Below are 17,191 nucleotides of genomic sequence, written 5' to 3'. Positions count from 1 at the left end.
GTGGGAATTCCAGACCATCAATTAATGGATTTAGCAGGAGCTCATGCAGGGTTACTGCGCCATCCAACTCGTAATAAGAGTCCAACTAGGTTACTTAATTAGGCCGGGGAAAAATATCATCTCGCACATACACAAGCAGGATTCCAAGAAGCCTAAGGCACCTGTGACTATGTCTACAGTTTATATCTATTGCTCAGTAATATGTCCTTTACATCATCTTGGTAGAATTACAAAGCTTAATTCATAGCGTAAGACAGCCATGCTGTCAGAAGCATTAAGCTGTCATAGGAACACAACATAGGATACTGGATGCCATAAAGTGACTTGAGAACTTAAATGGGGGAAAGTGGGGCATTCAAAAACAAATTTCTTATGTTCAGTGAAACTCTTCAAGGGTGAGCCTGTCAATCGTGTGTCCTTGACTCCAGCATTTATTGTCTATATATTAGTGATTTGGCAAAAAAATATTAGTGATTTAACAGCCCAACTCTCTCAAGCTTGCAACTGCATTGTGCTTGGGAGAAGCCCCTGTTAACACTCTCCTCTTTACTGATGAGACACTGTTTATTCAAAACCCCTAATGGCCCTTAGCAAATTTATGGTGCGATTTGCTGGGTTTTGAAAGAGAATGGATTATTAATTGATAATGACAAAATAAGACATGGCCTTTAATACCCACACCTCATTTAGATATATTATACTAGGCTCTACGTGACTTGTAAGCATCAATGAATTTGATTACTTAGAGGTCCGCATATGTGAAGACTACTAAACTGGCATCTTTAAAAGGAGCCTTCTCTTAGCCTCTAAGAGTCTACATTTCACATATGCATTCTTCTTTTATGACATTAGGACACAATGATATATGAATCAACCAGAATAACAAAAATATTTCATAGCTTAAATAATCTAAGGGTAATATAGATGGTGGAGAAGATATTGTCTTCAAACATGAGGAGAAATAAAGCCCTCCAATAATTGTTGATAGAATCTTATTTGGGTCCTACAACTTACACTCAGTGTATCACAACACCCAAAATTAAATAATTATCAATGAATTTTTTTTCAAGTATTTTACCACTAGCATCATTCGCACAAAAAAGGGAATGGAGCCTACTCCCCTGAAGGTACCTGCAGATTCTGAGAGTAGGAGGCAGAAACTGAGTGTTAACCATGGTTTCTCTTTGTCCAGCCTAATTTTTCATTCATAAACAGTGGTTGGTTTAAAACGTCTAAAATCAAAATCATGTAGTCTGCATATTATTTACCTAAGTCACTCACTCATATTGCTTCCACTTTTGCTGTAACTCTGGTTATTGCACCTTTGTGAAAATTTCAAATTATATTTTGTGAAACATGACTCTTCCTACAGTAAAGCAAGGATCAACTTGTGAAATTGATTTAACCATGTCTTTAGTTATTTGCTGTTTTGTTAGCATCTTGATGTGAACGTGTTGCAATTAATGTATATACAATTCCTCCTAAGCTTATGATACTGGTCCTGTTATTTTTAGGTATACTGTATGGTCTATGTTTTCTTTGCCATTGTTATATTTTGTATTGTATCATGATTGGATCCAAAATTACTCATATTGTTTGGGTATATTTAATATATACAGATAAGCTAAAGGTCCCACAAGACAGTGGCTCAATGGTTAGAGCGGCAGACCCTGATGCAGAAGTCTGGCCCGGGACCAGGGTTCAATTCCCGCCTCGGCGGGTCTTGGGCTCAATTTCCTCGGACCTGATAATTCTCGCCTCGGTGCCTATCTTAATCATGGGTCCCACTCTGCAACTCTGGGCAATAGCTTGCTTAATCTCCACAACGGCACCAACAACGCTAGGATGCCTGGCCTCACCTTGGGGGTGCCCAGGAGTGGACACTTCACAGGGAAAGGCCAGGAAGGGTTCCTCAGCGGTATTCGTACAAGCGCCGAGATGCTTCCGGGTAGTCGTGCGCTATACAAGTACATCTACATCTACAGTAAAAGATAACTGGAAGGTCAAATTGAAGACCTGGGAGTAAATAGACTATGTTAAGTGACAGCAAAGTATCTAATCCAGAAGGCATGGTACCAGAATTTAAAAAAAACAGATCCCCTCTCCTTACAAAGTCGAAAACAATGGAACTTAGTGCTATGGTTCAGAGAGTTGCTCCAGTTGTTGCAATAACAGGATGGTGGTACTCCAAGAAAAGGAGGAGGATGCGAGCATGACATTTTTATACAGGGAAACTAGGCCCCTCGTAATGTGCCATGAAGAGCATAGTGGTGAGTTTAAAAGGACAGTAAAGAACTTCTGTAAAGATAGGAAAAGGGTAAAAACTCTACACAGATTAACTATGGCAGTCTTTTATATAATATTAAACAACTGTGTACAAGCAGTGAAAAACTGAATCTGCTTTGTAGATGCAGGTCAGTGCTGAAGGGGTACGAGACCATTCATTCTGTACAATTATACGTTGTCTATTGCCAGAAAAGCATCCTATTGAGTTAAATCTGGTTAGTTAAGGTCGTTTTGCCTCTGTTCTGTATGCCACCCAAAAGCTACTTTAAAACATGTGGGATTTTCCTGTGACCAGTTTGTATGTCAAATTTCCAGAAAGCAGAGGAATAACTACAATGTGGCAGTCTTTTTATCCTTTGGCCAAACAACAAGCATTTCTTAGCAGTCTCGTAAATGTTTGGTACTCTGACATCATCTCTTGGCATAGCTCACACCTCTAGCCAAGACCAGAGCTCACACCTCCAGATTTCACTTTTCTGAGCTTCGAAGTTTTCAGTAGTATTGCTTCGGATAAGCACAGGCTCCCTGGAGCTACAGAGCGTACTTAAGACATACTAGAACTGTTCACAAGAATGGACCTTATGCTAGGTTCAGATTTTTTTAAATTACTTTTTAGAATATGGCAAGTCACTAAACAAGGAGTCAGTTCAGGGGAAATTTGTTTCTTTTGCAACTCAAATGTGTTCTAACTTATGAAGGTGCACGAAGGGTCAGCGAGTTAAACTCACATTAAGAACAGTTTGTGATCTGTAGAATACAAGTTAAAAATCTGACGAGGGGGGGAGGAGCCTAGCTCGCAACCAAGATGGCCGCGTAGGCTTACGGCTCTCGAGGGCCTCCGCAACCTCCCACGTCTATCCTGACTTAATCCTGGTTTATTTGACGGGCTTTTGCTGATGAACTTGCGCTGAGGTGCCACCCGTTTTCCAGGTTCGGATCGGACGCCGGGAACCGGAATGGTTGCACTCCGAAGTTTGCGGCCTGCTCTTGCCTTGGTCCCGATCTCGAGCTGGTGAAGTGCCCGGGTACGAAGTGAACTACAGCGGCTGGCTGGGCTTGACCTGCCACGGACCCCGCACTTTCACTTTCGTTTTCAAGCTTGTTTTCTGATATCGGCTGAGAGACTTTGGTGTTTCAGAGGGGCGCGGACGGCGGAGTGTCTGGCCTGACTCTCGGACTATACAGGGGCTTACTGTCGGCAACGGCTGTGTTCAATTGAATTAGCTACCTGGTCCCTTTTTCCTGGTGCGGGCGGGTGCCAACCTTGGTGGCCTCCGGACGATGGCGGCGAGACTAGACGGAGACAAGTCGAAACCCAAGTCATCCCGGAGGGGTGCCTATACACAGGTCAATAACATGGATCGTTATGCGCAGGCAAAGGGATCCCCTAGTGGCTCGCATAAATCGCCTGAGAGGTCTAAAGAGGTCTCAGGCCCATCGTCAGAATTGACTTTGCTGGACGTCATGGGCGCCATTGAGGAGATGAAGACCGCTGTGGGTCAGCAGTTTGATACCCTGGCTCATAAATTGGACGCGGTCCTGATCGATGTGAATTTGGTCAGGGCAGACCTGTCCAAAACGAACGAGCGGGTCGACTCCTTGACTCAAGCGGCGTCGAGCCTAACTGTGGACGTGGCCGCCCTGCAGACGGAGGTCCGTAGGTTGCGGCTAGCCAGTGACCTGACGGACCGTCGACTTGAGGACTCCGAAAGCAGGGCTAGACGGAACAATGTTCGTATCATTGGAGTGCCGGAAAGATCGGAGGAATCTGCTGCGGATCTTTTTGTGGAGGATCTGGTGACCAATCGTCTCGCGCCCAAGGGACTGAGCAAGTTCTTTGCAGTGGAGCGGGCCCACAGGATTCCGGGTGGTGCGCCCAAAGTGGGTGCTCCCCCGCGGCCTATAATCGCCCGACTCTCTAACTTTCGGGATAGGGATGCTATCCTTCAGGCGTCGAGGGTGGCCGGGCCGCTGAAGTTTGAGAACTCTAATGTCAGCTTTTACCCGGACTTCACGCAAGCGGTCCAAAAACAACGGCTGGGATTTTTGGGCGTCAAACGGAGCTTGAGGGACATGGAGCTGAAATATGCGATGTTATTCCCGGCTAAGCTGCGGGTTGAGTTCCGGGGTCGCTCACACTTTTTCGACCGGCCGGAGGCGGTTGGAGACTGGTTGGATGCCCTGCCTCGGGGACAGGATCGAGACAGTCGGATGGCGGAGAGTGGAGAGGATTTGGTGGGGCAGGACTAGAACTTGGTTCCTGGTGATGGACTGGACTGGTGACGTTTTGTACCTTGGCTCAACTGGACCCTAGTTTGGCACAATATGCCTTCCAAATGCCTGGGGGTTGTGGGGAGCTTATTGGGGTCCTTTCCTCCTTCTGGGGTTCTTTTTGTGGTATATGTTAGGGCGACAGGCACACTGCGAGTTGGGGGGGCTGTTTGGGCTCAAGCAGGGGTGCAGGGAGGGGGGAGTTGTGGTTTGGGGATTGTGGGGGAGGGGGGTTGTTGGGGATTGTTTGTTTGTTTCGCAAGGCAATGTGAAGTTCTCTGCTGATTTGTCCGGGTTGTGCTTTCCGGGATGTGGGTATCATGCACGGGAGTGGGATGGGGGTAGGGGATTGAGAATCCTTTCGTGGAATGTGAATGGACTGGGGGACAGGATCAAGCGCGGGGTGGTGTTGCAGTTTTTTAAACGGATTTCGCCCGACATTGTTTTCCTGCAGGAGACACATTTGATTGGGAACTCCTTCCATGCCCTAAATAGGAGGGGCTATCGCCTTGCCGCTCACTCTGGTTTCACTTCTGGCTCTAGGGGAGTGGGCATTTTGGTTAGGGCCTCTCTCCCATTGGAGGTGGACGAGGTGCTTCACGATGATAGGGGGCGCTATGTGGCACTGGTGGGGAGATGGGAGGGTAGGACTGTTTCGCTCGTTGCTGTGTATGTGCCTCCGGGGTTACAGACGGCTACATTTGCTGATTTGGGGCGTCTGGTCCTGGGACTCCCTGGGGGGGTTCTGGTGTTGGGGGGTGACTTTAATGCTGTCGTCTCCGGGTTGGAGGACCGTCACCCCCCCAGGGATCTCCCTAGGGCTCAGGCCTGGTTGGGTGGCTTTTTGGACACTTTGGGACTTGTAGATTGCTGGAGATTGATGCACCCGGGACAGGCGCAATATACCTTTCACTCGGGGGCCCATGGGAGTCTCTCGAGACTTGATTACATGCTTATGCCGGCGATCCAAGCTGGGATGATTGGGGAGGTGCGTCATTTAGCCCGAGGTATTTCCGACCATTCCCCTATATGGTTGCAACTGAAGGTTGTCCCTGGGGCAGAGGGGAGAGTAGCACCCATTAGCCCCTGGTATCTACGTAACCCTAAGATCCGCGCGGAACTGGTCAAGTCCACTGATCACTACTTCAATGATAATGTGGGGTCGGTGTCGTCTGCCGTCTCCCTATGGGAGGCTTATAAAGTGGTGATCAGGGGGCAGGCCTTGTCCCTTATCTCCCATGCTAAGAGGTGCGAGAGAGCAGAGGTGGTTCGCCTGGAAACTGAAATAGCTGAAATGGAGGAGGACTTGGAGCGGGGAGTTACTGATGAGAACTTGCACGTTCTCAGCCTCAAACAATCAGATTATAGAGCGCTAGTCACGGAAGCCGCTAAAGGGATGAGTAGAGAGCAGCAAGGACGACTGTATGATGTGGGGGATAAGGCCGGAAAGTTGATTGCTTGGTTGGATAAGAAGGAGAGAGCGAGCAGGGTGGTGCCCGTTGTGGAGAGAATGGATGGAGTGCGTGTGACTGACCCGGTGGAGATCGTTAACTGCTTCGCGGATTATTTCCGCGGGGTATACTCTCCGGTTTCTGTGCGTTCGGAGGAGGATTCTCATCTGTTGCTTAGAGACATTGGATTGCCAACCCTATCGGAGGCTGATGCAATATTGATGGAGGCGAAGTTGTCGTCAGATGAGATCACTCTGGCCACTCGCTCGATCGCATCTGGTAAGGCTGTGGGTCCTAATGGTCTTCCCATCGAACTATATAAGTTGCGTCCCGATAAGATAGCGCCGTATCTTCGGGACATGTTTTTCGCGGCACGTGCGGCGGGCTTCCTCCCCCTGACCAACGCCTCGCCAACATAGTTGTGATACACAAGGAGGGGAAGCCGCGAGATCGCTGCGCCTCCTATAGGCCCATTTCGCTGTTGAACGCAGAACCCAAAATTCTGGCTAAGGTATTGGCTAATCGGCTGGTTCGGGTCGTGGGCGACTTGATTCATCAGGATCAGTCCGATTTCATACCCCATCGGAATACCGCTCTGAATTTGAGGCGGTTGAACGGCGTGCTTGCTAGAGCGGAGTTTATACGTGAGCCGGCCATCTTGGCATCTTTAGATGCTACTATGGCGTTCGACACTTTGGAGTGGCCGTATATTTGGGCCGTGTTGGCGAAATTTGGGTTTGGCCCTGAGTTTATTAGTTGGGTAAAATGACTATATGCTGACCCACTGGCTCAGGTGGTGGTGAATGATAGGGTGTCGGCTCCCTTCGCACTGGGGAGAGGTACGCGGCAGGGATGTCCGTTATCACCCCTTCTCTTTGCACTTTCCTTGGAGCCTCTCGACGCCTGGTTGCGTTGGGAGCCGTCGTTGCGAGGCATTAGATGGACGCCGGAGTTTGAAGACCGTGTCTCCCTTTACGCGGATGACATCCTTCTGTATCTCACCTCTCCTCGACAGTCACTAATTGTATTGGTGGACGTACTGAATTCCTTTGGTCGCAACTCTGGCCTGGTCATCAACTGGGCCAAGTCGTGTGTTTACGTCCAATCGGGCGAGGCCCCCCTCCTGCCACGGGATTGCCCTATCCAGATTGCAACACTGGGGTTCAAATACTTGGGAATCTTTATCTCTCTGGATCCTGCGGTCCGCTATGAGCGAAACCTTCTCCCTCCCCTCCAGCGATTGCAGGCCGACGTCGCGAGGTGGCGATGACTTCCGCTCTCGCCGCTCGGACGGGCGGCATTGTTTAAAATGATGTCGCTACCTCGCTTCTTGTATGCTTTGCAAAATACTCTAGATGTCGTGCCAGCCCGTTATTTCCGGGAGGTGGAGGGTCTTCAGCGTCAACTGTTTTGGGACGGGCGGCCGCGGATCGCTCTCACCAAGTTGACGCTCCCTTGGTACGATGGGGGGGTCGCCCTCCCCGATATTAAACAATACTATTGGGCGTCTCAGTTGGCGGCGGTGAACCACGGGATATACGGTCCTGCCTTGAATCCGGCCTTCGAGATGGATAAATTTCTGCACCCGGGTGGGGATTATAATAGGGCGCTGTACTCGGTGACCCCGGATACGCGGTTGACAGGACCCACGCAGGTTGCGGTACGTGTGTGGCACGCGGCGAGTGCTGCCATGGGGTGGAGGGATCGCTTGACTCGGGCGACGCCGTTGTATGCCTCCGGGCGGCTGGGCTGTTTGTGGAGATCAAAAGGCTTTGAGAAATGGGATATGATTGGTATATGTAAGGTGGGTGACATTTGGGCGACGGGGTCTTTCAAAACGTTTGAAATGCTTAAAACTGAATACAAATTAAATGATACAGAGTACTTCCGGTATGCACAAGTCTACCATGCGCTGTGTTCGGTTTTTCCGGACGTTGCTGCTATCCCCGAGTATTCCCCGCTGGAGGATAGAGTGTTGGATGGCTACGTGCCCGACAGCACTATTTCTCTGATTTATAAAAAACTCATTAATGATCGCGCGGACTTGCTGCTCCGTCTGCGGGAGGCATGGACGGGCGATGGCTTGGAACTGGACGATGAGGACTGGGTATCGGCGGTGGCCTCCCCGAAAGAGGAGGCGATCCCGGCCCGCTTATGATTCGTACAGCTGAAGATCCTTCATAGAGTGTATGTCACGGGGCCCGGTTTGCTGCGTATGGGTTACTCGAGGGATGGACTGTGTAAGCGTGGATGTGGCCTGCCGGGTACCTTTCTTCATATCTTATGGGAATGTTCGGAGGTTGTGCGATTTTGGAACGGTGTCCACACCGTAATGGAGGAGGTCACGCACGTTGCTCTGTTGCCAGAGGCTAAGAGGTGTTTGTTGAATGTCTGGGAACCGAATGATTATAATGCGGCACAGACGCAGTGGGTGACTTTGGGGTACATGGTGGCTAAGCGTAACATTGCACAGCTGTGGGGCTCCCCGAGGCCACCCACGGTCGCGGTATGGAAGGAGAATATGGACTGGTGTATGTTTAGGGAAAAGACGGTGTATGTGGCGAGAGGCAAGCCAGGGAAATGGACTAAGGTATGGGGTCCATGGAATTTATATCGTGGACGTATCTGCACCCCGCCTCTGCCCTTAGAGGTCGATATTGCTTTGTCCCCCTAGCCACACATTCTGCGGGATTGTGTGAGGTGTGTTCAATGCTTTGTCTTCCCGTTGCCCCCCGCTACCGCTTCCAGTCAAGAACTGCTTTGGACACTGTACGTTGTTCCCCGTCCTGGGAAGAGCACGCTGCTATTTCGGACTCTCATTGCCTTGAGTGTGTTTTGTATTTAATAGAAAATGAAACTGTTTTTTCCGATTGCTCCTGGCCTATGGCCACGGCCTGTTGCATGTACTCACGAACTACCGGGAGCTCTGCCTCTGGTTCATTTGAATGTGTGGCGTCGCATTGCGGGCCCTCGGGCTCTATAGCGGCCGGCCTTGGTAGTTGTAGGCCCTTGTATGTATTTTATCGTGTAATAAAGGTTTCTACTAAAAAAAAAAAAAAAAATCTGACGAGGCCAAAAAGCCTTTCAATGTGCCGCAGAACGGAAATCAAGTACTATTATATAAAAAAAGCGACACTCAGGAAAGATCATAGAAGTCTAGCATATGGCAAGGGCAAACCCTGCAACAACTGCTTCACACCCTGATTATTTCTACCAGGCGACTCTAAAATCCATACATTTTGGTGATACATTTAAGCACTTTTATCTCAATATAAACCAATAGAAGACAAACAAGTGATGGGCCAAAACTACAAAGAGGCACTAGTGAGCAGGTACCAAGCTTTTCTCAAGGGAAGAATGCAAGACCACCTTAGAAGATAGATACAATGTTCTCAGGTAAAACGGCTGACTACACTAATCTCTGCATCCATCACTTCGTTGTGCTAACTTCAGAACGAGGTTACATTTACTAGGACAGTTGAGCAAAAATGTGCATTGTACAACACGAGATTTTAAAAAAATTAAAGCGCATTTTAATAATGCAAAGGCTTTAGTGGGATGTAAGTAGGTATAAAAACCAAAACGCAATTGTTAATACAAACAGTGAGGTATATACAATTTTATCTTCTCAATATCAAATGAAATAACAGCAACAACCTATCATTTACAATACTTAGAAGCAGCAGACGCAATCCTGTAAGTGTTATACAAAAAGTGTTGCTACCTCTTTACTGCCCCTCCCACCAATGCAGGACACTCCAAGTTGGAGGACCCTTCATTACACTGAGTACTACAAACCTTCAAACTCCGGCTCCCAATGGTGGCGAGCCATGAGGGGACTTCACTTTTTGTGATTCCCCTTGCCACTGTCTGCACGAGCGCCTACTGTCTGTAGCGCTTTACAGCATTCTTAGTGCTTATACAGCCCATTTTAAGATGGCCGATATCCTGGGGCCACCCTCACAGGTCGCCAATCTGATGCGCATGCTTACTTTGAAGGTCTGTCTGGATTACACAGTCCATTGGCAGCTTTGTTTAGTGCAACCCCCTTATGTGAATGTGCGGTCCACTCTTAAGATGGTGGGTCGCTTGGGCCATTTCTTCACATCTTTTAGTCGCTGGACAGAGACCATGCCACAGCATCCTTTTGACGCACGTGGGTCTTAGCAGGTACCTCCTCCCAAGTACCTGCCTGCACTTACAAAGCTGGCTTTTTGAACCAGTACTGAAACCTTCGCTCCTCCACCGCCTCCAAAGTTTCAAAGCAGAGTAGGTTTCTGGAGTTTTCCTGTGCAGGACGCAGTGAATACTGAGTCTGGTTCCCAGCTTCATTACTTTTTATTCATGGTTACACCTGGTACCAATGCTATGACTTGAACCCGTCTCCCATTAGTTTAATTCCGAAGCTTGCGCAGTCCCCTGCCAACACCTAAGGGCATATATCTTACTCCGTGCGGGTAAGAGCACTCGCAATGGCTGCTTGCTACCACATATTTTTACTTCTGCATTACAAATAGATACTGATTCTGTGCCACCCACATTTACACATGTCTGTCGGGTTTGTGAATATTTTGACATGTTTGTACTACTTCAAAGATCTCTGCCCCCTCGAGAAGTCCGTTGGGCATTGCAGTGCCGCCCCAATGAGGAGCTGCCCAATGAGTAAGCATGACACCCAGCTGGGTGTGTGAGGGCTCATGCTTTTGATCAATCAGATCCCTCAGACCTGCTTCACCAGTCCCTCCGACCTGTTATTTGTTCTCCTTCTTCTCTATATGTTATAGGAACTGCATACCTCTTGTTGACACTTATATTCAGCATGTATGCTGCACCTTAGATGCGCTCCTAATCCCTCCTTACTGTTTTTAACCTCAGGAGTATGCCACTCTGCATTACTGTGGGGCGCAGTTCATCATCGATGATGTGAAGAAAGCAGGTTCATATGTTAGTGTACCATTAGCATTCAAATGCAGCTTATTGTAAACATGCTGTATCTACTGAAAGTCAGCTTTATGTCACCACAAAGCTTTTGTAAATCTGCACCTCTCTGGACCTTCATCAACCAAAGACATCCATAACTGCAAAGAAGGAAACCCTATTGCACATGCTTTGTAGAGAAGGAAAGCATATTCTTTTAGAGTGGACAGTTATAGTGGATATTCTGTGGAACAGAAAACTTGCCCAAACTTCCAATATTTTTTTTTTTTATAAACCCTTTTATTATTTTCTTGAACTTCCAAGAAAATTATATCATTTTTAGCATTAAATTCTCGCAAACGACTGTCTTGGCTGCTTATTCTTTACCATACTTGTATCCTTTAAATAAATCCACCCTCCAAAGGCAATATAAAAACAAGTATTGGCAAAGCGAACGGGTCTCGCTAATGTAGAAAAATACAAAAAACTGAGGGTGGGAGCACACAGTCACGTGCACTCCGAGGAGAGTGGGTGACAGAGAGCAACGTAGAGGGCAATTAGAACACGAGGGGGCCAGCTTGAAAAAGAATTCACTCTAATGGAGTGCTCAAAACAAAGGAAAAAAGTAGTGCTTGAAAAGCAAACATTGTAAGCAGAGACACCAGCCAATTAAAACTATGGTAAAAAGACAATGCGCTATGGGTAGGGGACATAACTGATCTACAAGCTGGGGCAAGAATAAGAAGCAGGCAAATGAGATTGACAAAGTAAGCCACCCAATGGTAAGCAATGGGCGATCTCTGAGCTCCTCTATGTTCTTGGTAAGTCACAATATGCCTCGCGACAGACCACACATGTGCGGCCTAGTAGGCTCAACCGAAAACACACTTGGCACAAAACTGCAAGGGGTTGTAGAACAATAAGCTGAAGTATAACTCACAGCGGAATTAAACATCCCATAAGCTTCCATTTAAAAGGCTGGGCCATATGTTCCTATATTATGCAATGTCCAAGAGCAGCATGGGTTCATAAATGTTTTACGCAAGCCAAAAAGATCTTCCACTTAGGAAATCACTCTTACACAGAAGTCTCAGCATTCTCACAAGACCTCTGTGTGGCCATGCAAGGGCCAACCAGGAAATACCTAGTCACAGCCTCATTATGAAAATAGCATAGTAGAGCTGATAAGAGTAAACTACTATCTATCAATAAGAATAACACATCGCATAGCAAACACTTATTCTGGTCCACTTTCAATTTGTACTGTACACAAACTGTCATTGTATCTGCTGTGCTGTATAATTATGTCCCAGCCACTGCTGCTAACCACAAGGAAGGCATGCTCACTTCTAATCAGCAATCAATTTTAATGCAATACTAGGAAAAGGAATCAAAACTGGAATTCACTCTATGTAAAACCATTTACTCAATTTGGAACTTTAACAGTACTTCCGATCACACAAATGCCTCCAAACGATCTATGATTTCAATTCATGAGCCCTAAATCAGAAAAGTAATGTTCTTTCAGATCCTTAAAGACAGAAGAGATACTTGTGCTGGCTAAAGACACACCACCCCCATGGACTAGTAAGGTGGTCACGTGCTTTTCAAAAGCAATTGAGAGGTTCAGGGCCTGAGTTATTCTATGGTAAAGGGCTGGAGGTAATGTTGAACATTTCTTAATGATATTGTTCAAGCTGTTTAGCTCCATTCTCTTGAACAAGGCAAATTATAGGTATGGTTCCTTGTTTCCATACAACAGGGGCTAATAACTGGCAGTAACTATGTGCACACTCAAGACATAAAAGGAACTGCATCAATTCATTGACTTAGCAAAATTACCCCAACTTTTGTTGCATGTCTTATCAAACATTTTTCTGACTACTAAGACACCAACCAGAATCATGTTCTGGATATCCATAGTCTGACAATACCAAAAATGGTTAGGTTTCCATACGAGTTATGTCTGCAAAGGTGCAAACGTAATATTTATTACTTATTGTCATTTATTATTTATCATTCTTACACAGCGCTCCTGTAAGGCAAGGTATCTTATCTTCACATTACAATAACCACCGGAAAAGAAAACATTGAATCCAGACATAATACATCAGGTGCGCAAACAGTATATAACTACAGTAACAGAGATGCATTGGGTACATCAAATGAAAATTTGGGAGGCATTAGTTTAGGATATGGACTGGCCAAAAATGTGGTTTTACATTATTTTCTGAATGTTAGAAAGGTACCCTCCTAATGTCGAGGGGTCCATCAGTATATTAAGACACATTAGTAAACTGAGGCACATTCCCAGGTTTTTGTGCACTTATGCTTAGGTGGAAGCTAGTAATCAAAGAAGTGTTGTATCAAAGCAACAATATCATATTCTTGAGCCCAGTAGTAAGCTCTTGGAGGGCGACAGACCTCCATTACCCTGTAGCCAAGACATAGTGCCCCTCCCCTCCCAGAAAAGTCGGTTCTAGCTTCTATTTTGTTCAATCTGTATATGAAACCACTGGGAGTCTTGAAGGAGGAAGACAGGTATATTTATTCACCACTATGCAGAAGACACACAGATCCGCTCGAAGGTCTTCTCAATGAAACACATACACACTAAAAATACTCCTGCGAAACGTACATGACCGGCTGATCTCCAACCTACTAAAGTAACTCCAGAGAAAATAGTGTTCATCCTTGCCGTTCCTCATGCGTATGGGTATGGCTCTGCTCCATACCTAGCCAATGGGGCCAAGCTTTAGCCACATGGTTCAATTCAAACAAACTCAAGTCACCACTTATAAAACATACAAAATCTAAAGCCAGGGCCACTCTTGGTGCTGTCAAGAAACTTAAATCTTTTCTTTCTGTGAATGACTTCTAACATATTCCAAGCCATTAGTATAAACAAGAATCGACAGCTCTATTTTGTTTGTTTCTACCATTTCCTCACGAACACCTATCAGGACACATTCAAAATACAGTCTCATTTCTGTGGTGTGGAGTGGTCCTCAGTGGGTATTATTCGGCTGACGATTAAGGATTAAATTGTCTTTGATCACACATTGAGCAATACACCTATATATATCTTCGCTCTGTGCTCACGTTATTTATGGCCAAAATAAAGTTAAGAGCCTTCTACAACTTCAGACTTGAGCCCAACAAAATGCAACACAAACGAAACTCAAAGCCAAGCCTCCTTAAGGGCAGCTCCGTCACTATGGAACTCGGCCTGACAACATCAGATGTGCCATGGCTAATATGATTTAAGATAGAAACAGGAAAAAATACATCAGTTCAAACTCTTCCTAAATGAAGTCCCACTACTCTGACCTGATCTCCTTCCACTGCACTTACACAAAGTTTTACTTCATTTTTGAAACAGGTTGTTTCTTCTTTCTTGCATCCCCCACCTCACACCTATCCATCATCTATACTCAAATAGAACCTGTGGTTTTACTAATCTTTACTTGTTTAACAAGTTTATGTGGAAGTGTTGTGTTCAATGTGTAATTGCCGACTCAGGTTACATGTTATATACATAAGAAATTATGTCACAGCAGTATGTGGTTATCTGTATGTGGACACCTTCAGTGAGTGTGCTTTATAAGAGTGCCAAATAAATTAACCAGTGTGCCCATTTGTGTGTATCGGCCGCCCTCCTCTCCTACTCACTCTACATTCCTTCATGCGGCCCTGCTCACTGCAATCCACTTTTATTTGCACCCCCTCCCTCACCGTCCCTATCCATATCTTATAACTTTCATGGTAGAGGAAGCAGAAAGGAATGAAGACATTAAGGGTTCATCAACCCTTCAAAACTGTCAAAAATCAGTCCCTGACATAAGTCAGATCACCCTCTCATTCCAAAACAAACTGTGATTTGGTCTGAGGACTTTGCTCATCAACATTCAAACGGAAAACACCTACTCCAAGTCTCACCAAATGTTTTCCAGATGAACTCCTTTTGTGTAGACAAGTGTATTTTGCCTTCTTATCAAATTTTCAACTTACATCCCAAAATGAATGAACGATTGATTAATTATATCCTCACCTGCATAGATTGTTCGCACAAACGTATCCGGAGACTTGATTGCGATGACATCAGAGACTGGGGCTACATCCAGCTTGGCAGCTACTCTTGGCAGAAGACTCTGAAACAGAACTACAGGGATTGAGCAAAGTAACAAAGCGTGCAAAGCTTGAATGGGTACACAAGGCAGGCTATGACTGGACCAGGCATGGTAATCAGTGAATGGCCAAAGGAGTGGCCTGTGCCTCCTCACCACTAACTCCGCCCACTCTGACACCAAATTACTTTCCATTGCATTGAAAATAAAATGGTAGATGTCTGGAACTTAAAGTCCCAAATAGACTATAATCACTTGCCCTACCTCAGAATGGGAGCATCATACTCACACTTCCAAGACACTGACAATGCAACAACCAGATTGTAGCAGGAAAGAACTCAGAGGCGTGTACACCCTTACTGTGTGGGCGCTCCAGTAACTCCGCTTGAATGCTGGGGTGACCTACAAGAGCTCTGCTTCACCCACAAATGTGTTCAGGGGAAAGTCCCAAAATTCTCTAGTCATGCAATAAACACCTCTACTCTCTCAGACACATCTATTTTACAGCAACAAAAAGCAATGACACATAAAAGCAACAAATCACATTTCAGGTAACAAGACTAAAGCACACCCTTCACAAACATCTGCAGCAAAAATTCAGACCCAAAGAGTCAGAGAAGCTTTGTATCACAGTTTCTTGGTGGCAAGAAGCAAAGAGAGAAGACAATTTGCAATGGTGCACTACCAGCGCCACCATCCAGTTGGCAACTGCTTGATCCCAATTGATCCAAGCAAACCGAACTGCTCTTACAGGAGACACTGCTATGCAATGCAAGGTCAGGTAAGAATGAATAGGTCCCCAGCTCTGAAACACCCCGAAGTTAAACCGAATCAGTCACTTATTTAATAGGGTCATTGAAAGGACTAGTCAAAAGCACAGCAGCACACATCACAGATCCAATTATGCTACGAACAGAAAAAGAAAACATAAAACATAATATTTATGGGGATTTAACTCACCAGAAAGGTGATATTATGAAGTCCTTTTCAAACCGTGCTGCAGACAATTTGTGATTCACATTTCAGGGGTTTGACATACTGCTCAGGTGTCTGAGGGTTGGTTTTGACAGTGTGACTCCAGGTGCCCTGTTTCAGATCATGCTAAGGTATGGGGAATAACCAATAGCAAAACACTTTCTTGATTTAATATTGCAGTTTCCCATCCAGAACAGAGGGCTATGCAAGGACAGTGAGATGGTTAATGCTACTTCCTCGCCTTCCTGCTCTGGCCGTCTGATCTCTGAATGGAAAGTCAACCCTCCCTCATAGTTGGGGTTTTGAGGCGGCCTTACGGTGGCGTAAAGTGCTATAGATAATAGAAGTCCGCAACATGAGACTCAAAGATCAAGGTGAACCAGTTAAAAACAGGTAACTCCAGTGCGGCATTACCAGCCTCTTCTAGCCCCTGGAAACACGTGTCACTAACTTGTGGGCTCTGAACTGCATCCAAGGCCCACTTTACAACCCGAGCACCTGGGGCCGCGTCCTTTTCCACAGAAGGGCTGCTACGTGCTGGGCAAGAATTATTTTAGGCCTCAACACACATGAGGCTGCTGGGACCATGTGCCAGTGAGTGTCTGCTCACATTTACGGACTACTTTGGGGGAAGGCATGTCCCATGACAGCTGTGTTCATCAATTAACCACATATCAAAGTGTGCCCCCTGCGACCTGTGTCTTCGGCTCTGTGCAATAATGCCCCCGCCCCCGTAAATTCTTCCTCAACAGCAGCTCGTGCACACAATGGTCCTGAGACAGAGCAGGAGTACGTGTTGGCACCTGGTTGTGCACAATCTGGGTTTACTCTGTGCAGTAGCAGCCCCCCTTCCACCAGACGCTGCTGCAGCTCATAACAAGCCGAGGGGATTACACATCTCTTGGCGGGCGATCAAAACCCAGTAGCAGGCTCTTAACCCCCTAGTAACAGATTTGTTTGCGTTTCGCTCCCTGCTCACCTTCCCAAAGGCAGATGCTCCGGCACAGATGTGAGTGAAACTGAACTGCTTCTGCGTTGCCAGAATCAATGGAGTCAGCTCCTCTGGGGGTAAAGAAGAGATGTCAGGCTTCGAGGCGGTTTCATGTGAACACGGCTATGGCGGCCGCTCACTCACAACTGTTACAGCTTAAAAACAACATCAGT

The 17,191-nt window shown here is 46.3% G+C and overlaps 1 protein-coding gene across 1 annotated transcript in view; it reads right to left on the bottom strand.

The window, feature by feature from the left end:
- Nucleotides 1-17,191, bottom strand: part of ETFA (electron transfer flavoprotein subunit alpha) — a 300,814-nt gene that overhangs the window by 191,515 nt on the left and 92,108 nt on the right. Inside the window, exons 4-5 of the mRNA XM_085643692.1 lie at nt 17,007-17,089; nt 14,977-15,076 (exon numbers count right to left, since the gene is read on the bottom strand). Of these exons, the coding sequence (XP_085499818.1) occupies nt 14,977-15,076; nt 17,007-17,089 (183 nt within the window). The remainder of the gene's footprint in view (nt 1-14,976; nt 15,077-17,006; nt 17,090-17,191) is intronic.

This window comes from Triturus cristatus, chromosome 3_1, assembly GCF_964204655.1.
Source record: "Triturus cristatus chromosome 3_1, aTriCri1.1, whole genome shotgun sequence".
Classification (NCBI taxonomy): domain Eukaryota; kingdom Metazoa; phylum Chordata; class Amphibia; order Caudata; family Salamandridae; genus Triturus; species Triturus cristatus.
Note: the sequence above shows the minus strand (reverse complement) of the source record. Positions and strands in the feature narration are given on the sequence as shown.